The sequence below is a fragment of the Rhinatrema bivittatum genome, chromosome 3 (genome assembly GCF_901001135.1).
Source record: "Rhinatrema bivittatum chromosome 3, aRhiBiv1.1, whole genome shotgun sequence".
NCBI lineage: Eukaryota > Metazoa > Chordata > Amphibia > Gymnophiona > Rhinatrematidae > Rhinatrema > Rhinatrema bivittatum.
The window spans coordinates 488,326,320-488,343,059 of record NC_042617.1 but is presented as its reverse complement, the minus strand read 5'-3'; the positions used below and the strand labels follow the sequence as shown (position 1 = coordinate 488,343,059).

The following is a 16,740-nucleotide window of genomic DNA, read 5'->3' as shown; positions in this document are numbered from 1 at the left end:
GTTAGATTTAGCAGGATATAAGAATATTTTTATAAATAAATAGCAACTTTTTAAAATATCATGCACCTATATCAGTTCCGTTCAGAACGAGCTGAGAACAATATATAAGTAAGTGCTGGGTAGACTATAGCAGCAGGATTTATTTTCAAAGCTTAAAGCTAATTACACTCATAAGCATATAAATGTTATATGCATATAAATGTTAGCCGACCACAAACATGGCACTATAATCTGTTGGTTGACTATTAGCTCCGTACTTTTGTGAACAACCGATACTTTCCATAACTACACCCTCTCCTTCTCCATCCTTTCCCACAATTTGTATAATAGTGCACGCACGCCCCTTTTATTCCTCTTCCTGTATCTGCACGTACCAATCGGAAGGCAGCGACCGCCCACCATGACCAATAGCCACGCTTTTCCGGGCTGCTGCTCCCGCCCCTACGCCTTTCCCTGAAGGGCAATGGGCGGTGCTACTGCTGGGCTGTCGCGCGCCTGAGCGGTTACTGCCGGTCTCGAAACTGTGCCTGGAAAGTAAACAGAGGCAGGAGCCGGAGGGTCGACCTTCCCCCCCTCCCCCGCTTCTCAGGGTAAGAGAACACTGCGAAAGTGGGCGGGGTTCGTTGCCCGCTCGCGGAGGTAGATGAGAGGAGAGGGATGTGCATTGCCGGGGTCGGCGACAAGCAAGAAGGAGGAGAGGGGAGCCGTCTCCTCCCAGGTTAACTGAACGGGCTGCCTCCGAGCTGGTTGCAGCCGCGCGATTGCCTGGAAGTCTGGGCTCACCTTTCTGTGTCCCTAAGAAAATCTGCCCTGATGCATGTATGCAATTGTGGTTCTGAACTAGGACCTGCTAGGCCGGTTCGGTTGAGCTGGGGCGAGGTGGCAGGCAAACCCTACCAGCACCCAGTTCCTCATTTCCTATGCCGAGGACTCCTTGCCCTGCCCGCCTTCAGAGGGGGAGCAGAGAGCTGCCGCTGCTGCTCGCCCTCTCGCGCCTCCAGGTTGCCACGTTCTTGCCACAGGGCTGTGTAACTTTGTCTCTGGAAGAGGAAAAGTTGGCCTTGTGTTGCGCTGTAAATCCACGTTTGCTGGGTAGGTATGAAGGCAGTTTTGGGAAAACAGGTCCTGGGAGCAGTGCTGTGCAGGAAGCATTTACAGGAGGGTGCTTCCACCTACTGGCTGTATTTATTTTAACTTTTAAGTAGCTTGTTTAGGATTTCAAACTCATTATTGGACGTTCAACTTGATCTGATTTTTCCTATTAGACTGCAGATTTTGAAATTCAAAGGTAGACGTTAATTTCTGCCTGCACAGGGAAAGTGTACAGAAAAGCAGTAAAAACTGCTTTTCTGTACACTTTCTGTACACCCTCCAACTTAACATCATGGCGATATTGTCGGAGGTCCCAAAAGTAAAAAATAATTAAAAATAAAAAATAAAAATTTTAAATCGGCTCGCAGGTTGAAAACCAGACGCTCAATTTTGCTGGCGTCTGGTTTCCGAACCCGTGGCTGTCAGCGGGCTTGAGAACCAACGCCGGCAAAATTGAGCGTCGGCTGTCAAACTCGCTGACAGCCGTCGCTCCTGTCAAAAAAGAGGCGCTAGGGACGCGCTAGTGTCCCTAGTGCCTCTTTTTACCGGGGGCCCTCATTTAAATACTGAATCGCGCGCACAGGAGAGTGGCCTGTGTACGTGCCGGGAGCTCTCCCGCGACTTTTACTGAATCGGCCTGTATGTGAGCAGAGCACACAAATACCTCTCCCAGCTTCTATCCTTCTACACACCCACAAGAGAACTGTGATCCTCCCAAATGACCCTTCTTTCCTTTCCTCCTCTGGCTTCTGTTAGACTAAACTACCTGAGCTTCAGCTTAAGAATTTTAAGTTATATCTTATTACTTCCTAATGCTATTCTAGCTATTTCTGCTCCCCACTGTAAACATAGAAATGAAGGCAGAAAAGAACCAAATGATCCACCCAATCTGCCCAGCAAGCTTATGCCAGTATCTGCTGCACTGTGCAGGTTACCCCCATGCTTAATAGTTTACCAGACCGTAAAAGTCATGGCCCTCCGGTGCTGTTTGAATCCAATTTCCCTTAACCATTGCTGTGAAACAGAGAGCAATGTTGGAGTTGCATCAAAAGTATCAGGCTTAGTGATTAAGGGTAGTAAGCACCGCATCATCTAGTTGCCCACATGTTTATTTGTTCCCTTTTCTCACTGCTATTGAAGCGGAGAGCAATGATGGAGTTGCATTAACAGTATCAAGGCATATTTGTTAGGAGTAGCAACTGCCACACCAACAAATTAACCCCAGTTACCCCATGTACTCTTCTTTATTTCCTGCCTCTAGACTTTAGGTATCCACAGTGTTTATCCCATGCCCCTTTGAATTCCTTGACTGTTTTCATCTCTCCACCTCTTCCGGAAGGGCATTCCAGTCATCCACCACCCTCTCCATGAAGAAATATTTCTTGACATTGGTTCTAAGTTGTCCTCCCTGGAGTTTCATTTCATGACCCCTAGTTCTATTGATTTATTTCCAACAGGAAAGGTTTGTCGATTGTGCAACATTAAAACCTTTCAGATATCTGAAGGTCTGTATCATATCTCCCCTGCACCTCCTTTCTTCCAGGGTGAACATATTTATATCCTTCAGCCTCTCCTCATAAGTCTTTCAATGCTGACCCCTCACCATTTTGGTCGCTCTTCTTTGAACCACCTCTATCCTGACTTTATCCTTTTTGAGATATGGGCACTAGTATTGGATGCAGTACTCCAGGTGAGGCCTCTCCAAGGACCTGTACAAGGACATTATCACCACCTTTTTTTTTCTTACTGGTTATTCCTCTCTCTACAGGTAAACGCACGTGCAATACCTCTGTCCTACATCTGAACTGTACAAACACTACAGAGGAACTCTGCAATCTGTACTGCCAAATTTTTTTTATTATATACACAGTTTTATCTAATAGTTTTGACACACATGTTACATATGTCCAGCTATGTGGGATGGTGTTCATCCTAATATTAAAACATCATCATACATACATTACCCTCCATACAATACATCCATACCACTCAAATCATACCACATTACTCATAACTCCTAAAAACCATATGCACTTGCATAATTAATACCCCTTCATATAACTTTACACACTTCAAAAATATGAAAGACAATATTTTTTAAATTGTCTGACAGGACCTTCCCCTGGTGAATCCATGCTGCCTCTGGTTGAGTAACCCACCGGATTGTAGTTAATCAATCTTTCCTTTAGCAGAGTCTTCATTAATTTTCCCACCACCGAAGTGAAGCTAACCAGCCTGTAGTTTCCAGCCTCCTCTCTGCTTCCACTCTTGTGAAGCAGGACCACCACTGCTCTTCTCCAATCTTGCGGCACCACTCCCATTTCCAGGGATCTATTGAACAAGTCCTTCAGCGGACCTGCCAGCACATATCTGAGCTCCCTCAGTATCCTGGGATGTACCTCATCCGGCCCCTTGGCCTTGTCTGTTTTCAGTTTTCAGTTTTCCTAGCTCTTCCCATATTTTCTCTTCTGCAAATGGAGTTTCGTCTACTCCACTCCCATCCACATTCTTGTTAACTAGTGATTGTATTTGTTTAATATTTCGGCCATTTCTTCATCTCTCTCCACACATTGATCTTTGTTACCTTGAATTTCACTATACCACTTCGGACCTTTCTCTGATATATCTGAAAAATGTTTTATCACCTTGCTTTACCTCTTTCGCAGTCCTTTCTTCCATCTGACGTTTTGCTTTCTTGATTTATTTTCTTCGTCTCCCTCAGTTTACCAGATATTCTTCCTGTGTTCCTCTTTTTGGGATCCTTCATATTTCTTGAATGCTGTTTTTTGCTTTTATTTTATCAGCCACCTCCTTTGAGAACTGGATTGGTTTCTTATTTCTCTTACTTTTGTTTACTTTTCTAACATATAGATTTGTTGCCTTTGTAATTGCACCTTTTAATTTGGCCCACTGTTCCACCTCTTTCATTTTTCTCTCCGTCTTTTAGTTCTGCCTCCAGGTACGTCCCCATTTTAACGAAGTCTGTATTTTTGAAATTCAAAACGCGGGTCTTCGTATGACTTCTCTGTATCCTATTTGCGATATCAAACCATACCGTTTGATCACTTTTGCTGAAGTGGACTCCTACCTGGACATTAGAGTCATTATCCCCGTTAATGAGCACTAGGTCGAGTATAACTCCCTCCCTCTTGGGTTCCATTACAATTTGTTTGAACAGAGCCTCTTGCAGGGCATTCACTATTTCTGATAAATTCCACAGAAGAGATTCTCCAGTCTACGTCCGGCAGATTGAAATCTCCAACAATCAACACTTTTCCCTTCTTTCTTACCTTTTGGATATATTTGACCAGATCTCTGTCTAGTTCTTCTGTTTGAGTCAGAGGCCTGTAAACCACTCCAGTAAAAATGGATGCACCATCATCTTTTTTTTAGGAAGGCCCATAATGCTTCTTCTCTATACAATATTCCTTGCATTTCCGTTGCTTGGATATTGTTTTTGACATACAGACCTAATCCTCCCTGTTTTCTGTCTTTTCTGTCCTTCTTTAACAAGTTATAGCCCAGTACGACCGTATCCCAATCATGAGAATCTGTGAATCATGTTTCTGTAACTGCAACAATGTCCAAGTCTGCCTCCACCATCAGGGCCTGCAGGTCTGGGATTTTATTGCCCAAACCGAGCATTTGTAGGCATAGTTTTCTCTCTTAACTTGTTGCACTTCCTAGACACCTTTTTCTGCCTTTTTTTGAGCTGATTGATTTTATTTTCTCCTCCCACTTCCTGTAGTACTTGGGGGTGTCATGTCAATTTCATTGGCCATCTCCTGCCATCCCCATTCTTTAGTTTAAATGTCTGTTAATATATGATCTGAATTTCCCACTTAGCATCCTCCTTCTTGCTACAGACAAATCTAGGCCATACTTACCATATATAGCCTTTTACTGCTCCATATATGACCCCAACCTCCAATGTATTCAAAACCACTTTCCATATACCAGGTTTTCAGCCAGAAATTGAAATTATCTATTTGGCATAGCTTCTCATTTCTCTTTCCATGAATAGCTAATTTTTCTGAAAAGGCAATAGTCTTTGCAATTTCTTATCTTTCCTTGATTTTGGAAATCTTTTTATACTTCATGGATACCATTTCTCTTGAAGTCCAGATTTTAATCCCCAGATGGATGATAACACTGATATCAAAGTTCCTACTTTCCTCTTCAATGACTTGGACTATCTGGTTTGCATTTTTATTAGCTGAGAATCCTGGAAGGCATTTAACAGTTGTTACCATCATATGCTCCAAAATTGGTTTCTCTGATGATTGAGTCTCCCAGCAGAAGCAGCTTTCTTTTATGACATTTGATTCTGTTGAAGAGCTTCTGGGTGCTTTGGGTGACTTCACTTTTAGAAGTCACTTCAAAATCTATTGCTGAGTTTTCTTCATTCTCCAGTGCAGAAAATGCATTTTGTAGGGGTAACAGTGGGGGAGTGGGTGTCACAGGCCTTTTTCTGCCAGAGCCCACTGTTATCCATTTGTTCCTGGGGTTTGAATCCTGGATGTCTGACATCTCTGTGGGGGTTGATGCACAGGATGCTGTAAAGTTGGGGAAGGTGGATATCTGTTTGTCACATGTCTTGTTCTACCAGAGCCCACTGTAAACCATTTTTTCCTGGGTTTCTGAAACCTCTGTGAGATACTGGATGGTTCAAGGAAGGGGAAGTTAATTGAAACCTGGACAATTCCTCCCTTAGATGAATCAGTTCCATTTTAATTGCAGACAGCTGAAGGCAAAAGGGACAACCTTTGATTTTCCAAATAGGCCTTGGGACATAACACCCAATTGTTGCATTGAATGAAAGACATTTTGATAAACTATCACTAATTCTTTAAAAATCACATAGTTAAGGTAAAATTTAGACTCTAGCAAACATTTTTAATAGGTATTAGAAATAAAAACTAGAAGTATTAGTGTAAGCCAGTAAAAATTAATAGGTAGAATATGAAAAACAATTTTATGAGCAATATGACAGTTTGAGTTACTATTATCTGAGCTGTAAGGAACTATAATGTAATGGGAGATGAAGTAATGGAAGCAAATTATCTAGGAGGCCAGGGAAGACGATATAAGAAAAGAAAACTCAGGGGTGAGTGGATAGAGGGGTAGAGAGGGAGGGAACTAAACTTCTACACTAGACTCAAATATATTTTAAACAGTAAAAATTTCACTTAGCAAATTCAGGGAGCCTTGTGAATCCAGGAATTCCTGCAGTCAGAAGATTCTGTTCTTCCTCAACACACTGGTCTTATGACCAGGCAAATCCAATTAGCCCCAACGCCTCTAGGTACAGGGCCATAAGTTTTTTAGTTCAAATCTACCCCCTCCTGAAAACCAGGCACACAATTGTGCAGTTATACACAACTCTTATACTAGGCTCAATCTCCTTTTCCCATTTTCTTCCTTTATGGTCCCTGTGGTGTCTTTGCTTTTGCGAGCTTCTATATCCATACTTCTTCTACATATGTGCATGTGTTACATATCCAAATACCATAAGAGATGTCCTGTTGGGGGGGGGGGGGGATGGCTTGTAATTTCAGTTGGCATTTTTAAGTCTATGGTTAATCCAGTTTTTATTTTATATTTTCAGGTGCATCAAACTTGTTCCTGGCAACTACATGAAAATGTTATCAAGAGTGAATTTAATTTTAACAGTCATTGTTTCTGGATTTGTGAACTGTCATGGTAATAATACTACAAACAGTACAGCCCCTAAGTTACTTTTGGTGTCTCTCGATGGCTTCCGAGCTGATTATTTGAGCAACTATTCATTACCCAATCTCCAGAACTTTATTAAGGAGGGTGTCTTGGTTGAGCATGTCACGAATGTATTTATCACAAAAACGTTTCCAAACCATCATACCATAGTTACAGGTTTATATGCAGAAAGTCATGGCATTGTGGCTAATAACATGTATGATCCAGTTGCAAATAAAACATTTTCTCCATCCAACAAAAATGATTCTTTCTGGTGGAATGAATCCACACCTATCTGGCTGACCAATCAAATGGAAGGACACAAAAGTGGTGCTGCCATGTGGCCAGGAAGTGATATTCCATATTTAAGTGCTTCTCTTTTCTTGCCTTATAATCCCAAAATAACATTTGAACAAAGAGTGGACACTGTTACTATGTGGTTGACATCCCCTAATGATCCAGTTAATTTTGCAATGCTTTATTGGCATGAGCCAGATGAGAGTGGACATAAGTATGGTCCAGAAGATGTTGCTAAGATGACCATTGCACTGAGAGAGGTAGATATGAAAATAGACTACTTAGTTAAAAAACTCAAGAGCTCAGGACTGTGGGAGACGCTCAATGTGATTATTACAAGTGATCATGGAATGGCCCAGTGCTCACAGGATCGTATCATTAACCTGGATGACTGTATTAACCGTACGAGCTACACTTTGGTAGATGAGAGTCCAGTTGCTGCAATTCTTCCAGGCCCGCAAACAAGTATGTATATATTTAATCCTATAACTTGGCTTCTTTCTTTTTTTTTCTTTTTTTTGTAATTTTCACTCTGTGTATGCCTTGTAGTTCCTGGAAAAAGTAATGCAGATGGTTTTGGATGTCCATTTCAAATAGATTATCACAGTAATGGCTACATTTTCTATTTTTGCACGGACATAAAGCAGGACTCTTAGATTAGTAAGGGAGTTTAGAGAGGTTCTAGCATCTCCACTGACGCATCAGTTTGTCTCTTAAAAATGAGTGGTTCTGGCGGACTGGGGAAGGGCATATGTTATCCATCTTCATCAAAGTGGTAGTAGGAGGTTGAAAATTACAGACTAGTTAGTCTGAACTAGATAGTAAATTAATGCAGAATGTACCATAAGCTTTGCAATGGGTGGCAAGCATCGCACCCCCAACCCCCAAAATAATTTTTTCCCATACCAGTGGTGTAGCTGTTGGGCAGAGTAGCATACGTGGGGATCCTCGGGCATCGCCAGCTGAAGAGATTCAGAGCCACAAGCAGGAGGAGCAGTGGGAACCTGTCCGCAACTCCCTACTGTTCAGCTGCCTCTGTCAAGGTGCTGGCCCCACTGGCACATTTTAAATTTGTGAGGCAACACTTCTGTGAATGATCTTGTGAGATCGGCAAAGGAAGTGATGGCGTGTGACTTTCAAATGTGTTTGTGGCACCGGCACCTTGATGGTGGAGGTGGAGCCCAGGGAAAAGGTCTCACCACTTTGCTAGTCTGAGGGAGGATGGAGAGGCAGGGGGCAGAAGTGTGGGAGGGAGAGGGCATCAGATGCTGAGGGAAGAGATGGGCAAATGCTGGAAGAAGCAGGGGCAGATTCTCTGGGAGAGAAGGAGATAGTGGAAGAAGCAGGGTAAAGATGCTAGGGAGGGGGAGAGACAGAGGGAATTGATGTTTGGGAGAAAGGAGGACAGATATTGGGGGAGAGCAGGGACTCTGCTTGGGTGGGTTTGTAAGTGGGAACTAAGATTGAGTGGTGACTTGTAGGATAGTAGAGACTAGGTGATTGGATATGAGGTACGAATAGGAGTGAGTTAGATGGGCTATGGATTATGAAACCGGGTGCAGAAAAGTAGGGAGAGGGTATGAAGTACCTGGATGAGCTAGGAGGGGTGGAGGGTGGAGAGACAGAGGAAGGGGATAGGTCATTGAAGGGGGTGAGAGAGAGAATGGGACATAGGGAAGGTGAAAGAAGGAATGGGAGGCTTGGTAGAGAATATAAGAAGGAAGAAAGGCACTAGAAGTAGGGAAGGGGATGAGCTGCTGCCCAGAAAAGAACAGGTTTTTTGTTTTTTTTAGGGAAGACTTGTATGGTTGCAAGTCTTGTCAACTTCTAGGAACAAAGGTGGGTATTAGTATGCAGTGGGAGAGGATTGGAACAGACCTATGACTCGCTCCCAAATATGCTGCAATCTGCCTTAATTAAACTTTCAGGTGAGCCTTTGCTCTTGGAACGCTTTCAGTTTTAAACAAGGATTTAGCCTTTGTACCAACTGTGCAGGGCGATCCTTTATAAAAGTAGGATTGATTTGTTCAAATGTATTTGAACCTTGCAGCTCCATCTATTTTTCGAAACAGGAGCTTCCTGCTAGGAGACTTGTATATAAACTGAGCATTTTAGGGGTGAGCACCACAGTGGTTGACTGAGTTAACAGATTGAGTGATTAATAGAGTATATTTATTTCATGTAGAACATTTCTATGCCACACTATTCAGTGTTCTGGGAGGCATACAAATAAATATTCATAAATACAGCATTTGATTAAGTATGAATCTTGTAAGAACCAAAAAGGAAAACAAGGCAGTGAAGATGGTGGCAGCCAACACTGTAATGGCATTTTGTCATACTTAGGACCAATCTAAAGGGCAGTGGTCTGGGGTTGGTTCTCTTCAGTATTTTTGTGTTTGATATTGCAGATGGCAGTAAGATCTGTTACTTATCTAGATGCAGTAAGCTATTTATTGTGTGTTGATCCTCAAGGAATGTTTGTGTATTATTGGGATTAGTTCCCTTATGGTATGACAATTTCTTGTGGGTTGTTCTAAATATTTTCTCTTATCTCTTTGAATCTTTTCTAACCTAGGGCCTATATTTTTTTATTGTTTGACTTTTGAGCTGGTGGTAGAGGCTTAAAATATGGATATTGAGGGAAGGCCATTGAGGTGTGGCTAGAACAAGAATGCTAAAAGGTGTGGGAGTTAAAAGGAGAATTATACATCCAGGAGATGATTGCTGGCTGGCAATCTTCCTTTGATTATCTGGAGTGCTATATAAAGGTAGGGCCTTGTATTTAACAGAGAAGACAGTCCCAGGGCTAAGTGCTTGCATAGTCCCAACAGCCCCGAGGTATGGGTTCTCTGACTGGGGATTGGGTGGTGCTATGTCTTCAGGACCCAAGGTGCAGGGGGAAAAACCTTTCAGTGGGTGTACCTGCAGTCTGTGTAAGCTGGATGGAGGTAGGGACCACATTAAACCGGCTGGACACTCTGGATGAGTTTAAACTTTACTCTTGCAGATCTTCAGTAGTAAGCATTTGGTATCATACACCCTTGTCCTTTGTTACGTCTGTATCCAGAGTCAATTTTTTTTTTCAAAGCTTCTCTTTGTGAACGTGTCCTGCAGAATTTGGGTCCCAGGATATCATGGGCAGGGATCTCCTAGATATGGTGAAATTCCCTAATCAAAAATACCTAAAGTCCAGTTATTCTCCAGATTTCCACTTCTCACAATCTTCCTATCTCTTCCCTGGGCAAACTCTCCAGTGGGGGTCTCTAGATGAAATCTTACTCTTCTCCTTTCCAGATGGAATAGTGGGATCTTTCTGACTGAAAGCTTCAGTGCAGCAGGAAAAGAAACTCCCCCCACCCATCCCCTACTACTTGTGCAAGAAGGGTGGGTGACATTTACATCCAAAACAAAAAAATGGCAAAACCACACAAAAATACTCAAAACAGATTCATTCAGCACACAGTGGCTACTGTCCAGTGCCTGGATGTGAGATGTCGCCAGCAGGTTTTCTCTCTTCCTGTCCTTCCCAGGGCAGGGGATTTTGCTCCCTTTTCTAAGATCAGGGGATTCAAAAAAAATTTCCCAGAATAAAAAATTTCTTAATGGCAAAATCTGAAACAAGCTCACCAGTCAAGTTATGTCTTGTGCAGCCAGGGATGCGAAGTCTAGCCCACTAGGTTTGGGGAACCACCACCACCAACAACAAAAAAAACATCAGCTCTTCCTCCTCCAAATGCTACCCGAAAAAGCCACACAGATCTCTAACCCTGCAGCCCTTAGCAGGCAGGAGCACAGCAGCCACCACAGGGATGTTGTAGCAGATTTTGCTCCACTCCAACTAGTGGAGATCCCAAGGGGGTCTCTGCATAAGAAAGAGAGGTAGCTGGTTGTGTCAAATCTGAATTTAGTGTTGCTGAATACCCGATCGGTTAATTGAGAAATGTAAGATTCTAAATTGGACAAGTTGTGGGTAATTTTCAGTGGTGTGCATAGCTCAGCGTATACACAGGAGTAGATGTGCCTAAAGTTAAGCCTGCATTTTATGAACTGTGCAGCGGGAGTACACGCGCAGGCTTCAGTACACACACATGTTTTGTTTGTGGTTTTTTTTTTTTATGCAGAGATCTGCATACTTTATACACCTATTTTATAAAAATACATGCATATATATTATGTGGTAAATAATTGTAATGTGTGCATTATAAACCTCAGTTTATGCACAGAGATAGGTAATTTATAAAATTGGCTGATAGATGCATCTATCTCACTTATGAAAATATTTGTGTGCATACTTCCAAGCACCGGTTCGTTGAGGCCTCCTGCACTTTTTCCAGACTACACCCAAACACTGTAGACAAAAGAAAAAAGTCAGGTTTAATGTCCACGCCTTGATTAATGGGTGTAAAAGTATGCACACATTTTTGACGATGTATGCGCATAGTCTACTTATAAACTATGTGAGTGTGCACATACTTCTTGACCCACATCCTGGAGCACTTTCCAAATGCCCTCTTTGTACTCACATAGGGGTAGATTTTAAAACATTATGCGCGCGCATGTTATAATATGCCAGGTCGGCGTGCGCATCGGGGCCTTCCCCAGTCTGCTCCAATTGGGAATTTCCCTCCCAGTCCGCTCCTTAACACCCTAACCTTCCTTCCCCTATCCTTAACCTAAATCCTCCCCCCCCCCCCCCCCCCAATTCCTTGACCTACCTTTTGCTTCTGAGCAGGAGCAAGTTGCACGCAAATGGCCGCTGTGCCGGGCATCTCTGGACCACCCCTTTTGCTAACCCCGGGATTTACACGCGTGTAAACTTTTTCAAATCCGGCCCATATTTTTCTGCAAAGCAGTGATAGAATTTGCATACTGCCCTTCTGAAAATTCCTGACCATACACAGGCTGCTTATGCACGTATATGCCCACTTTTACATGTGCAGCCCTTAAGTCTGAAAATTCACCCCTTATATCTAAGAGAAACGGGTCTAAGAAGATGAAGGGGTAGGCCTGGGTATTTTATACCTGCTGAGATACTGGGCATTGGCCAAATCCAGGACTTAAGTAAGGGAAAGCAGCTGCTATTGCTTGTACCTTTCAATTTTTTGGCTGTGGAAATCTGCCAGCTGAATGATATGGAATGTATGCCTGTGTATGTGTTCTACTTCAATTGAGGATTTAGCTTTATTACTAATTTATTGAGGACCTTGTGCTGTGGTATCAAATTTTAAAGATTAGGATTAATTGCAGAAATTTTAGCAAGCTAACCTCATTTACAGGTCGATACAGTAAAGTGTGCTCCGTCGGAGCGCACTGTCAGCCTGCTCTGGACGCGTGTTTTCCCTTACCCCTTATTCAGTAAGGGGAGGAAAACACGCGGCCCACCCGCGGCACCTAATAGCGCCCTCAACATGCAAATGCATGTTGATGGCCCTATTAGGTATGCGCGTGGGATCCAGTAAGTAAAATGTGCAGCCAAGCCGCACATTTTACTCTTAAGAAATTAGCGCCGACCCAAAGGTCGGCGCTAATTTCTTCCGGCGCCAGGAAAGTGCACAGAAAAGCAGTAAAAACTGCTTTTCTGTGCACCCTTCGACTTAATATCATAGCGATATTAAGTCGGAGGTCCCCAAAAGTAAAAAAAAGTAAAAAAAAAATAAATAAATAAATTTGAATTCGGCCCGCGGCTGTCGGGCCGAAAACCGGACGCTCAATTTTGCCGGCGTCCGGTTTCCGAGCCCGTGGCTGTCAGCGGGCTCGAGAACCGACGCCGGCAAAATTGAGCGTCGGCTGTCAAACCCGCTGACAGCCGCCGCTCCAGGCCAAAAGGAGGCACTAGGGACGCGCTAGTGTCCCTAGCGCCTCCTTTCCCTCGTTTGCACCGCGTCGCCTAATTTGCATGCTGGAGCATACTGGATAGCTCGCACCGGCGAAGGGCCGGAGCGGGCGTTCGTCCGCTCTACAGCGGTTTTACAGTATCGGGCTGTTAGTTATTGTAGGCAAAATTTATTCTGCCAACAGATATGGTGCCTGATTTTCAGGCCACTGTTTATAATCTAATTTTGTGCAATTAGTGCATGGTGCAGATATTACCTTAGAGTTGAGTTTTTCTTTTCTTAATTCACTTTTGATGGTATCTGGGAATTAGAAGTTGGAGAAAGCAGAAATTACACCAATATCTTTGTCAGATCATTTCCTTATTTTTTTTTTATTCTGGATAATTAGGGCAGTAACTGTTATGGAAAGTCTTTACCATACTGTCCGGGATATTAGTTAAGTTGATCACAGATAAGTTTGCAGAGAACCTAAAAGATCTGTGCTGCATTTCTGAATTGAGGTCTTCAGAAGGGCAGGTATCTAAATGAAATTCAGGGGTAGATGATATTCTGAGGAAATTGATTCCTGAAAAATTGTCAAATTCACGATGGGATATCTGGTTCATGGAGGAACTAGGGACTCTTAAATGAAATGTATGCTGGTATGTGAGAATATGGCAGAAGTCTAGAAATCTTAATAAATGTCCCACAAATGTGTATTCTAAATTATCAAAATATTAAAAGGAAGAAAAAAGACCTCAGCATAGAGCAAAGTAATTTCACACTTTTGCCTAGCTCTCAATTACTGGTCATAAAAATTTTCTTACTTAAGAATTTTTCAATGTGTGCAACAGTAACCTCAAAATGTGAAAAAATGCAGCCTTGTTCAAACAATTCATATCAAAGTGTGGTTCACATCAAACTATTGAAATAAATATTAAAACACAATCATACTACTGGTCAAGTTTGTGATTAAAAGTCCATGTCCTTTACACATAAATTGCTTGGTAAACAGTTCTATAAAGCTAAATCCTAATTTTCAGAAAGACCACTTCTACATCTTAGAAAGTGACAAAAAGTCTACAGAAGCGCATGAAGGCTGCTTTCTTTTTAACCAAGCAATTTATGTGCAAATAACAGGGACTTCCCCAGGGCAATCAGGGTTTGAAAGACCCTTTATTTCCCAGTGGCTACAGGCATCTTTTGAGTACCAGACTTTTTAAGAAAAAAAGAGAGAGAAACTGTAGCAGGTGTTCTGTAGATAAGTGGAACAAACATGATATTTCTTGAATGGGAAACTGATCTGAACAGGAAGATTCCACAGTCTTGTTTTGAGGAGAGGGACAGAAGACAAAAACTGTCTTCAGATGTCCTTTCACTATTTTGGGGGAAAGGATCTTTTGTATGCACATCCTCCAGTTCTTTTAGTTTTCAAAACTTTATTAAATCTAAGAAGGGACCATGAAACTGTGATATACTTCTAGCTACCTTTTGGCTAAAACAGATTTGGTTCCCACTCCTTCAAATGTCCATCAGAGATTAAATTTGTTTGGAGAATTCTCCAACCTTCATAACTGGGAATCGAGGAATGTTGCTTCATCTCAAGATCCCTTAACCTGGATGTTGCATGGATAATAATTTTCCAACTGCCTGTTGGAGTGTTTCAGATCCTTCTAAAAAAGATTTCACTAGGTGGTCTTACGGTTTTAAATGGAGGTTTGCCATCTGGTGTGAGGGAAAGGCCCTAGATCCTTTTTTCCTATCCTCCTACATCTTTTTCTTGCCTTTCTATATCTTTCAGAGTCTGGTCGGAAGACTCGCTCTGTTGGGGTTCGTTCACCTCAGTGCAGTTGGCGCTTATAACCATGTTAGAAGGTGGTAAACCCATCTCTCCTCTATAATTGTGAAGTTCATGAGGGCTTGCTTCAAATGAAGCCTACTGCTGCATCCTGGGATCTTAGCACGGTGTTGATCTGAGCTCCTTTTGAGCCTACGGATTCTTATGAGCTGAAATATCTGACCTTGAGGGTCATATTTTTGTTGACGATTCCTTTCGTCCAGAGTCAATGAGCTCCAGGCCCTAGTGTCGTATCCATTCTATACAAGTTTTGTTTTTCATAATATCCTATGTTTCTGCCTTAACCAGTCAGTCATCCTTGCACAGTTTGGATTGCACAAGGGCCTTAGCCTTCTGTATGGGATAGATTGATGCCCATAGAAAGTTCACTCAGCTTTTTCTTTTGACCCAGATAGACCTGGCATTGCCATAGCCAAACACACACTGTCTAATTGAATAGTGGATTGCATCTCCTTCTGTTTTACCCAGGAAAGCCTGACACTGGAAGGACATGTCTAGGCTCATAGAGTTAGTCATGGCAGCATTGTTGGCCCATCTGAGATTGGGCTCCATGGAGAAGATTTGCAGAACTGTGACATGGAGTTCAGTCCACATATTTACATCCCATTATTATTTGGATAAGGACTCCCAATGTGATAGTAGGTTTGGTGAATCTATCTTGCAGGGTCTCTTTGAGGGACCAACAGGCCTGTTTCAGATTATCTTCTAAAGTATCTAGATAGACATAAATGATTTGTTGCCAACCAAAACATGTTTGCACATTAGCAATGTTTTTCTGTAATTTCCCTTTTATTTGAAGATAGTTTGTAGCTAGGGATTCCCAAGTATGTGATATGAATATCTTGCTTGTCTTCAAGAGAAAGCACAAGTGTTCTCTCAGGACAGAAGGATATTCATTTCACACAATGGTTTCTTATAAGCTAAAATATTAAAGCGGAGGGAGCCCCATGCAACACTGATGACATAGGGAGAGCCCATACAGGCTCAGTCGAGATTGTAGAAAGCACTGAAAAGATTTCCAAGTACTATCCAATCCAGGGCTCTATTGTAGATAACACCTACATGTGTGGAATGAATATTCTACTGCCTCAAATCTCTTACAGGTAAGCAACTTATGCTCTATTGCCATAACCCTGACAGAGGTGATTTGGGGGTTGCTTTTAATAACCCAAGACCAGTGAAGGGGGGAAGTCTCACTATTTGTGCAAATCCGATCTATCTGTCAGCCAAAACAGGACAAAATGAAGCATCTGAATGTCTAATACTGGAAAAACATGTTTGACAAATTTATACAATCTGATATAGATTTTCATATATTTAACTTCATTTCTCCTGCCAGATAAAACTCAGATATATAATGCACTGAAAAACTGCAGCTCTTACATGAAGGCTTATCTGAAGGAGGATATCCCTGACAGATACCACTACAAACACAACAGCCGCATCCAACCCATCATTCTGGTTGCAAACGAAGGATGGATGTTTGTCCGGAACAAATCACTCGCAACCCGTAAGTGGCATTGATTTTAAATAAAAGCTAATACTTCTGTCTTATTGTAACAAAATAACAAAGCTACTGATACAGACATAAAAATCTTAATATAGAAGCAAAGCTCCTGCACATTTTTATAGTATGTGATCATCTGACTAGTGTTACAACAACCTTTCTGAAATTGCCGGACAGACAGTTATATGTAAGGTATATGTTGTACAACAATGCATTTGTAGAGTGTTTATTTATTCTGTCTTCTGCAGCAGTCCAGAACATTGGGGGTGTGTCCCACTCCCAACTGATGGAAGCAGAGCACTGTTAGGTTTTTTGTTTTTTTAAATAAGACATACTAAGTGCAGAGCCAGATATGCCAGTATTCTTTGCCTTCAACTGATGTGAAGACCACCTGATAGTGCAACAGAATTTTATTTTTTTTAACCATAGATAGGTAATTGTTTTAAATTTGAAGT

The 16,740-nt window shown here is 42.1% G+C and overlaps 1 protein-coding gene across 2 annotated transcripts in view; it reads left to right on the top strand.

Annotated features, from left to right (window-relative positions):
• Positions 1 to 466: 466 nt before the first annotated feature.
• Positions 467 to 16,740, top strand: part of ENPP4 (ectonucleotide pyrophosphatase/phosphodiesterase 4) — a 36,546-nt gene continuing 20,272 nt past the window's right edge. The window contains exons 1-3 of one of the 2 annotated variants that reach the window (XM_029596071.1): positions 467 to 590; positions 6,701 to 7,569; positions 16,118 to 16,288. In XM_029596071.1, coding sequence (XP_029451931.1) covers positions 6,729 to 7,569; positions 16,118 to 16,288 — 1,012 coding nt within the window. In that variant the 5' untranslated portion in view covers positions 467 to 590; positions 6,701 to 6,728. Of the gene's footprint in view, positions 591 to 862; positions 1,093 to 6,700; positions 7,570 to 16,117; positions 16,289 to 16,740 lie in introns of those variants that run through there. The other variant, XM_029596072.1, reaches the window with a different exon arrangement.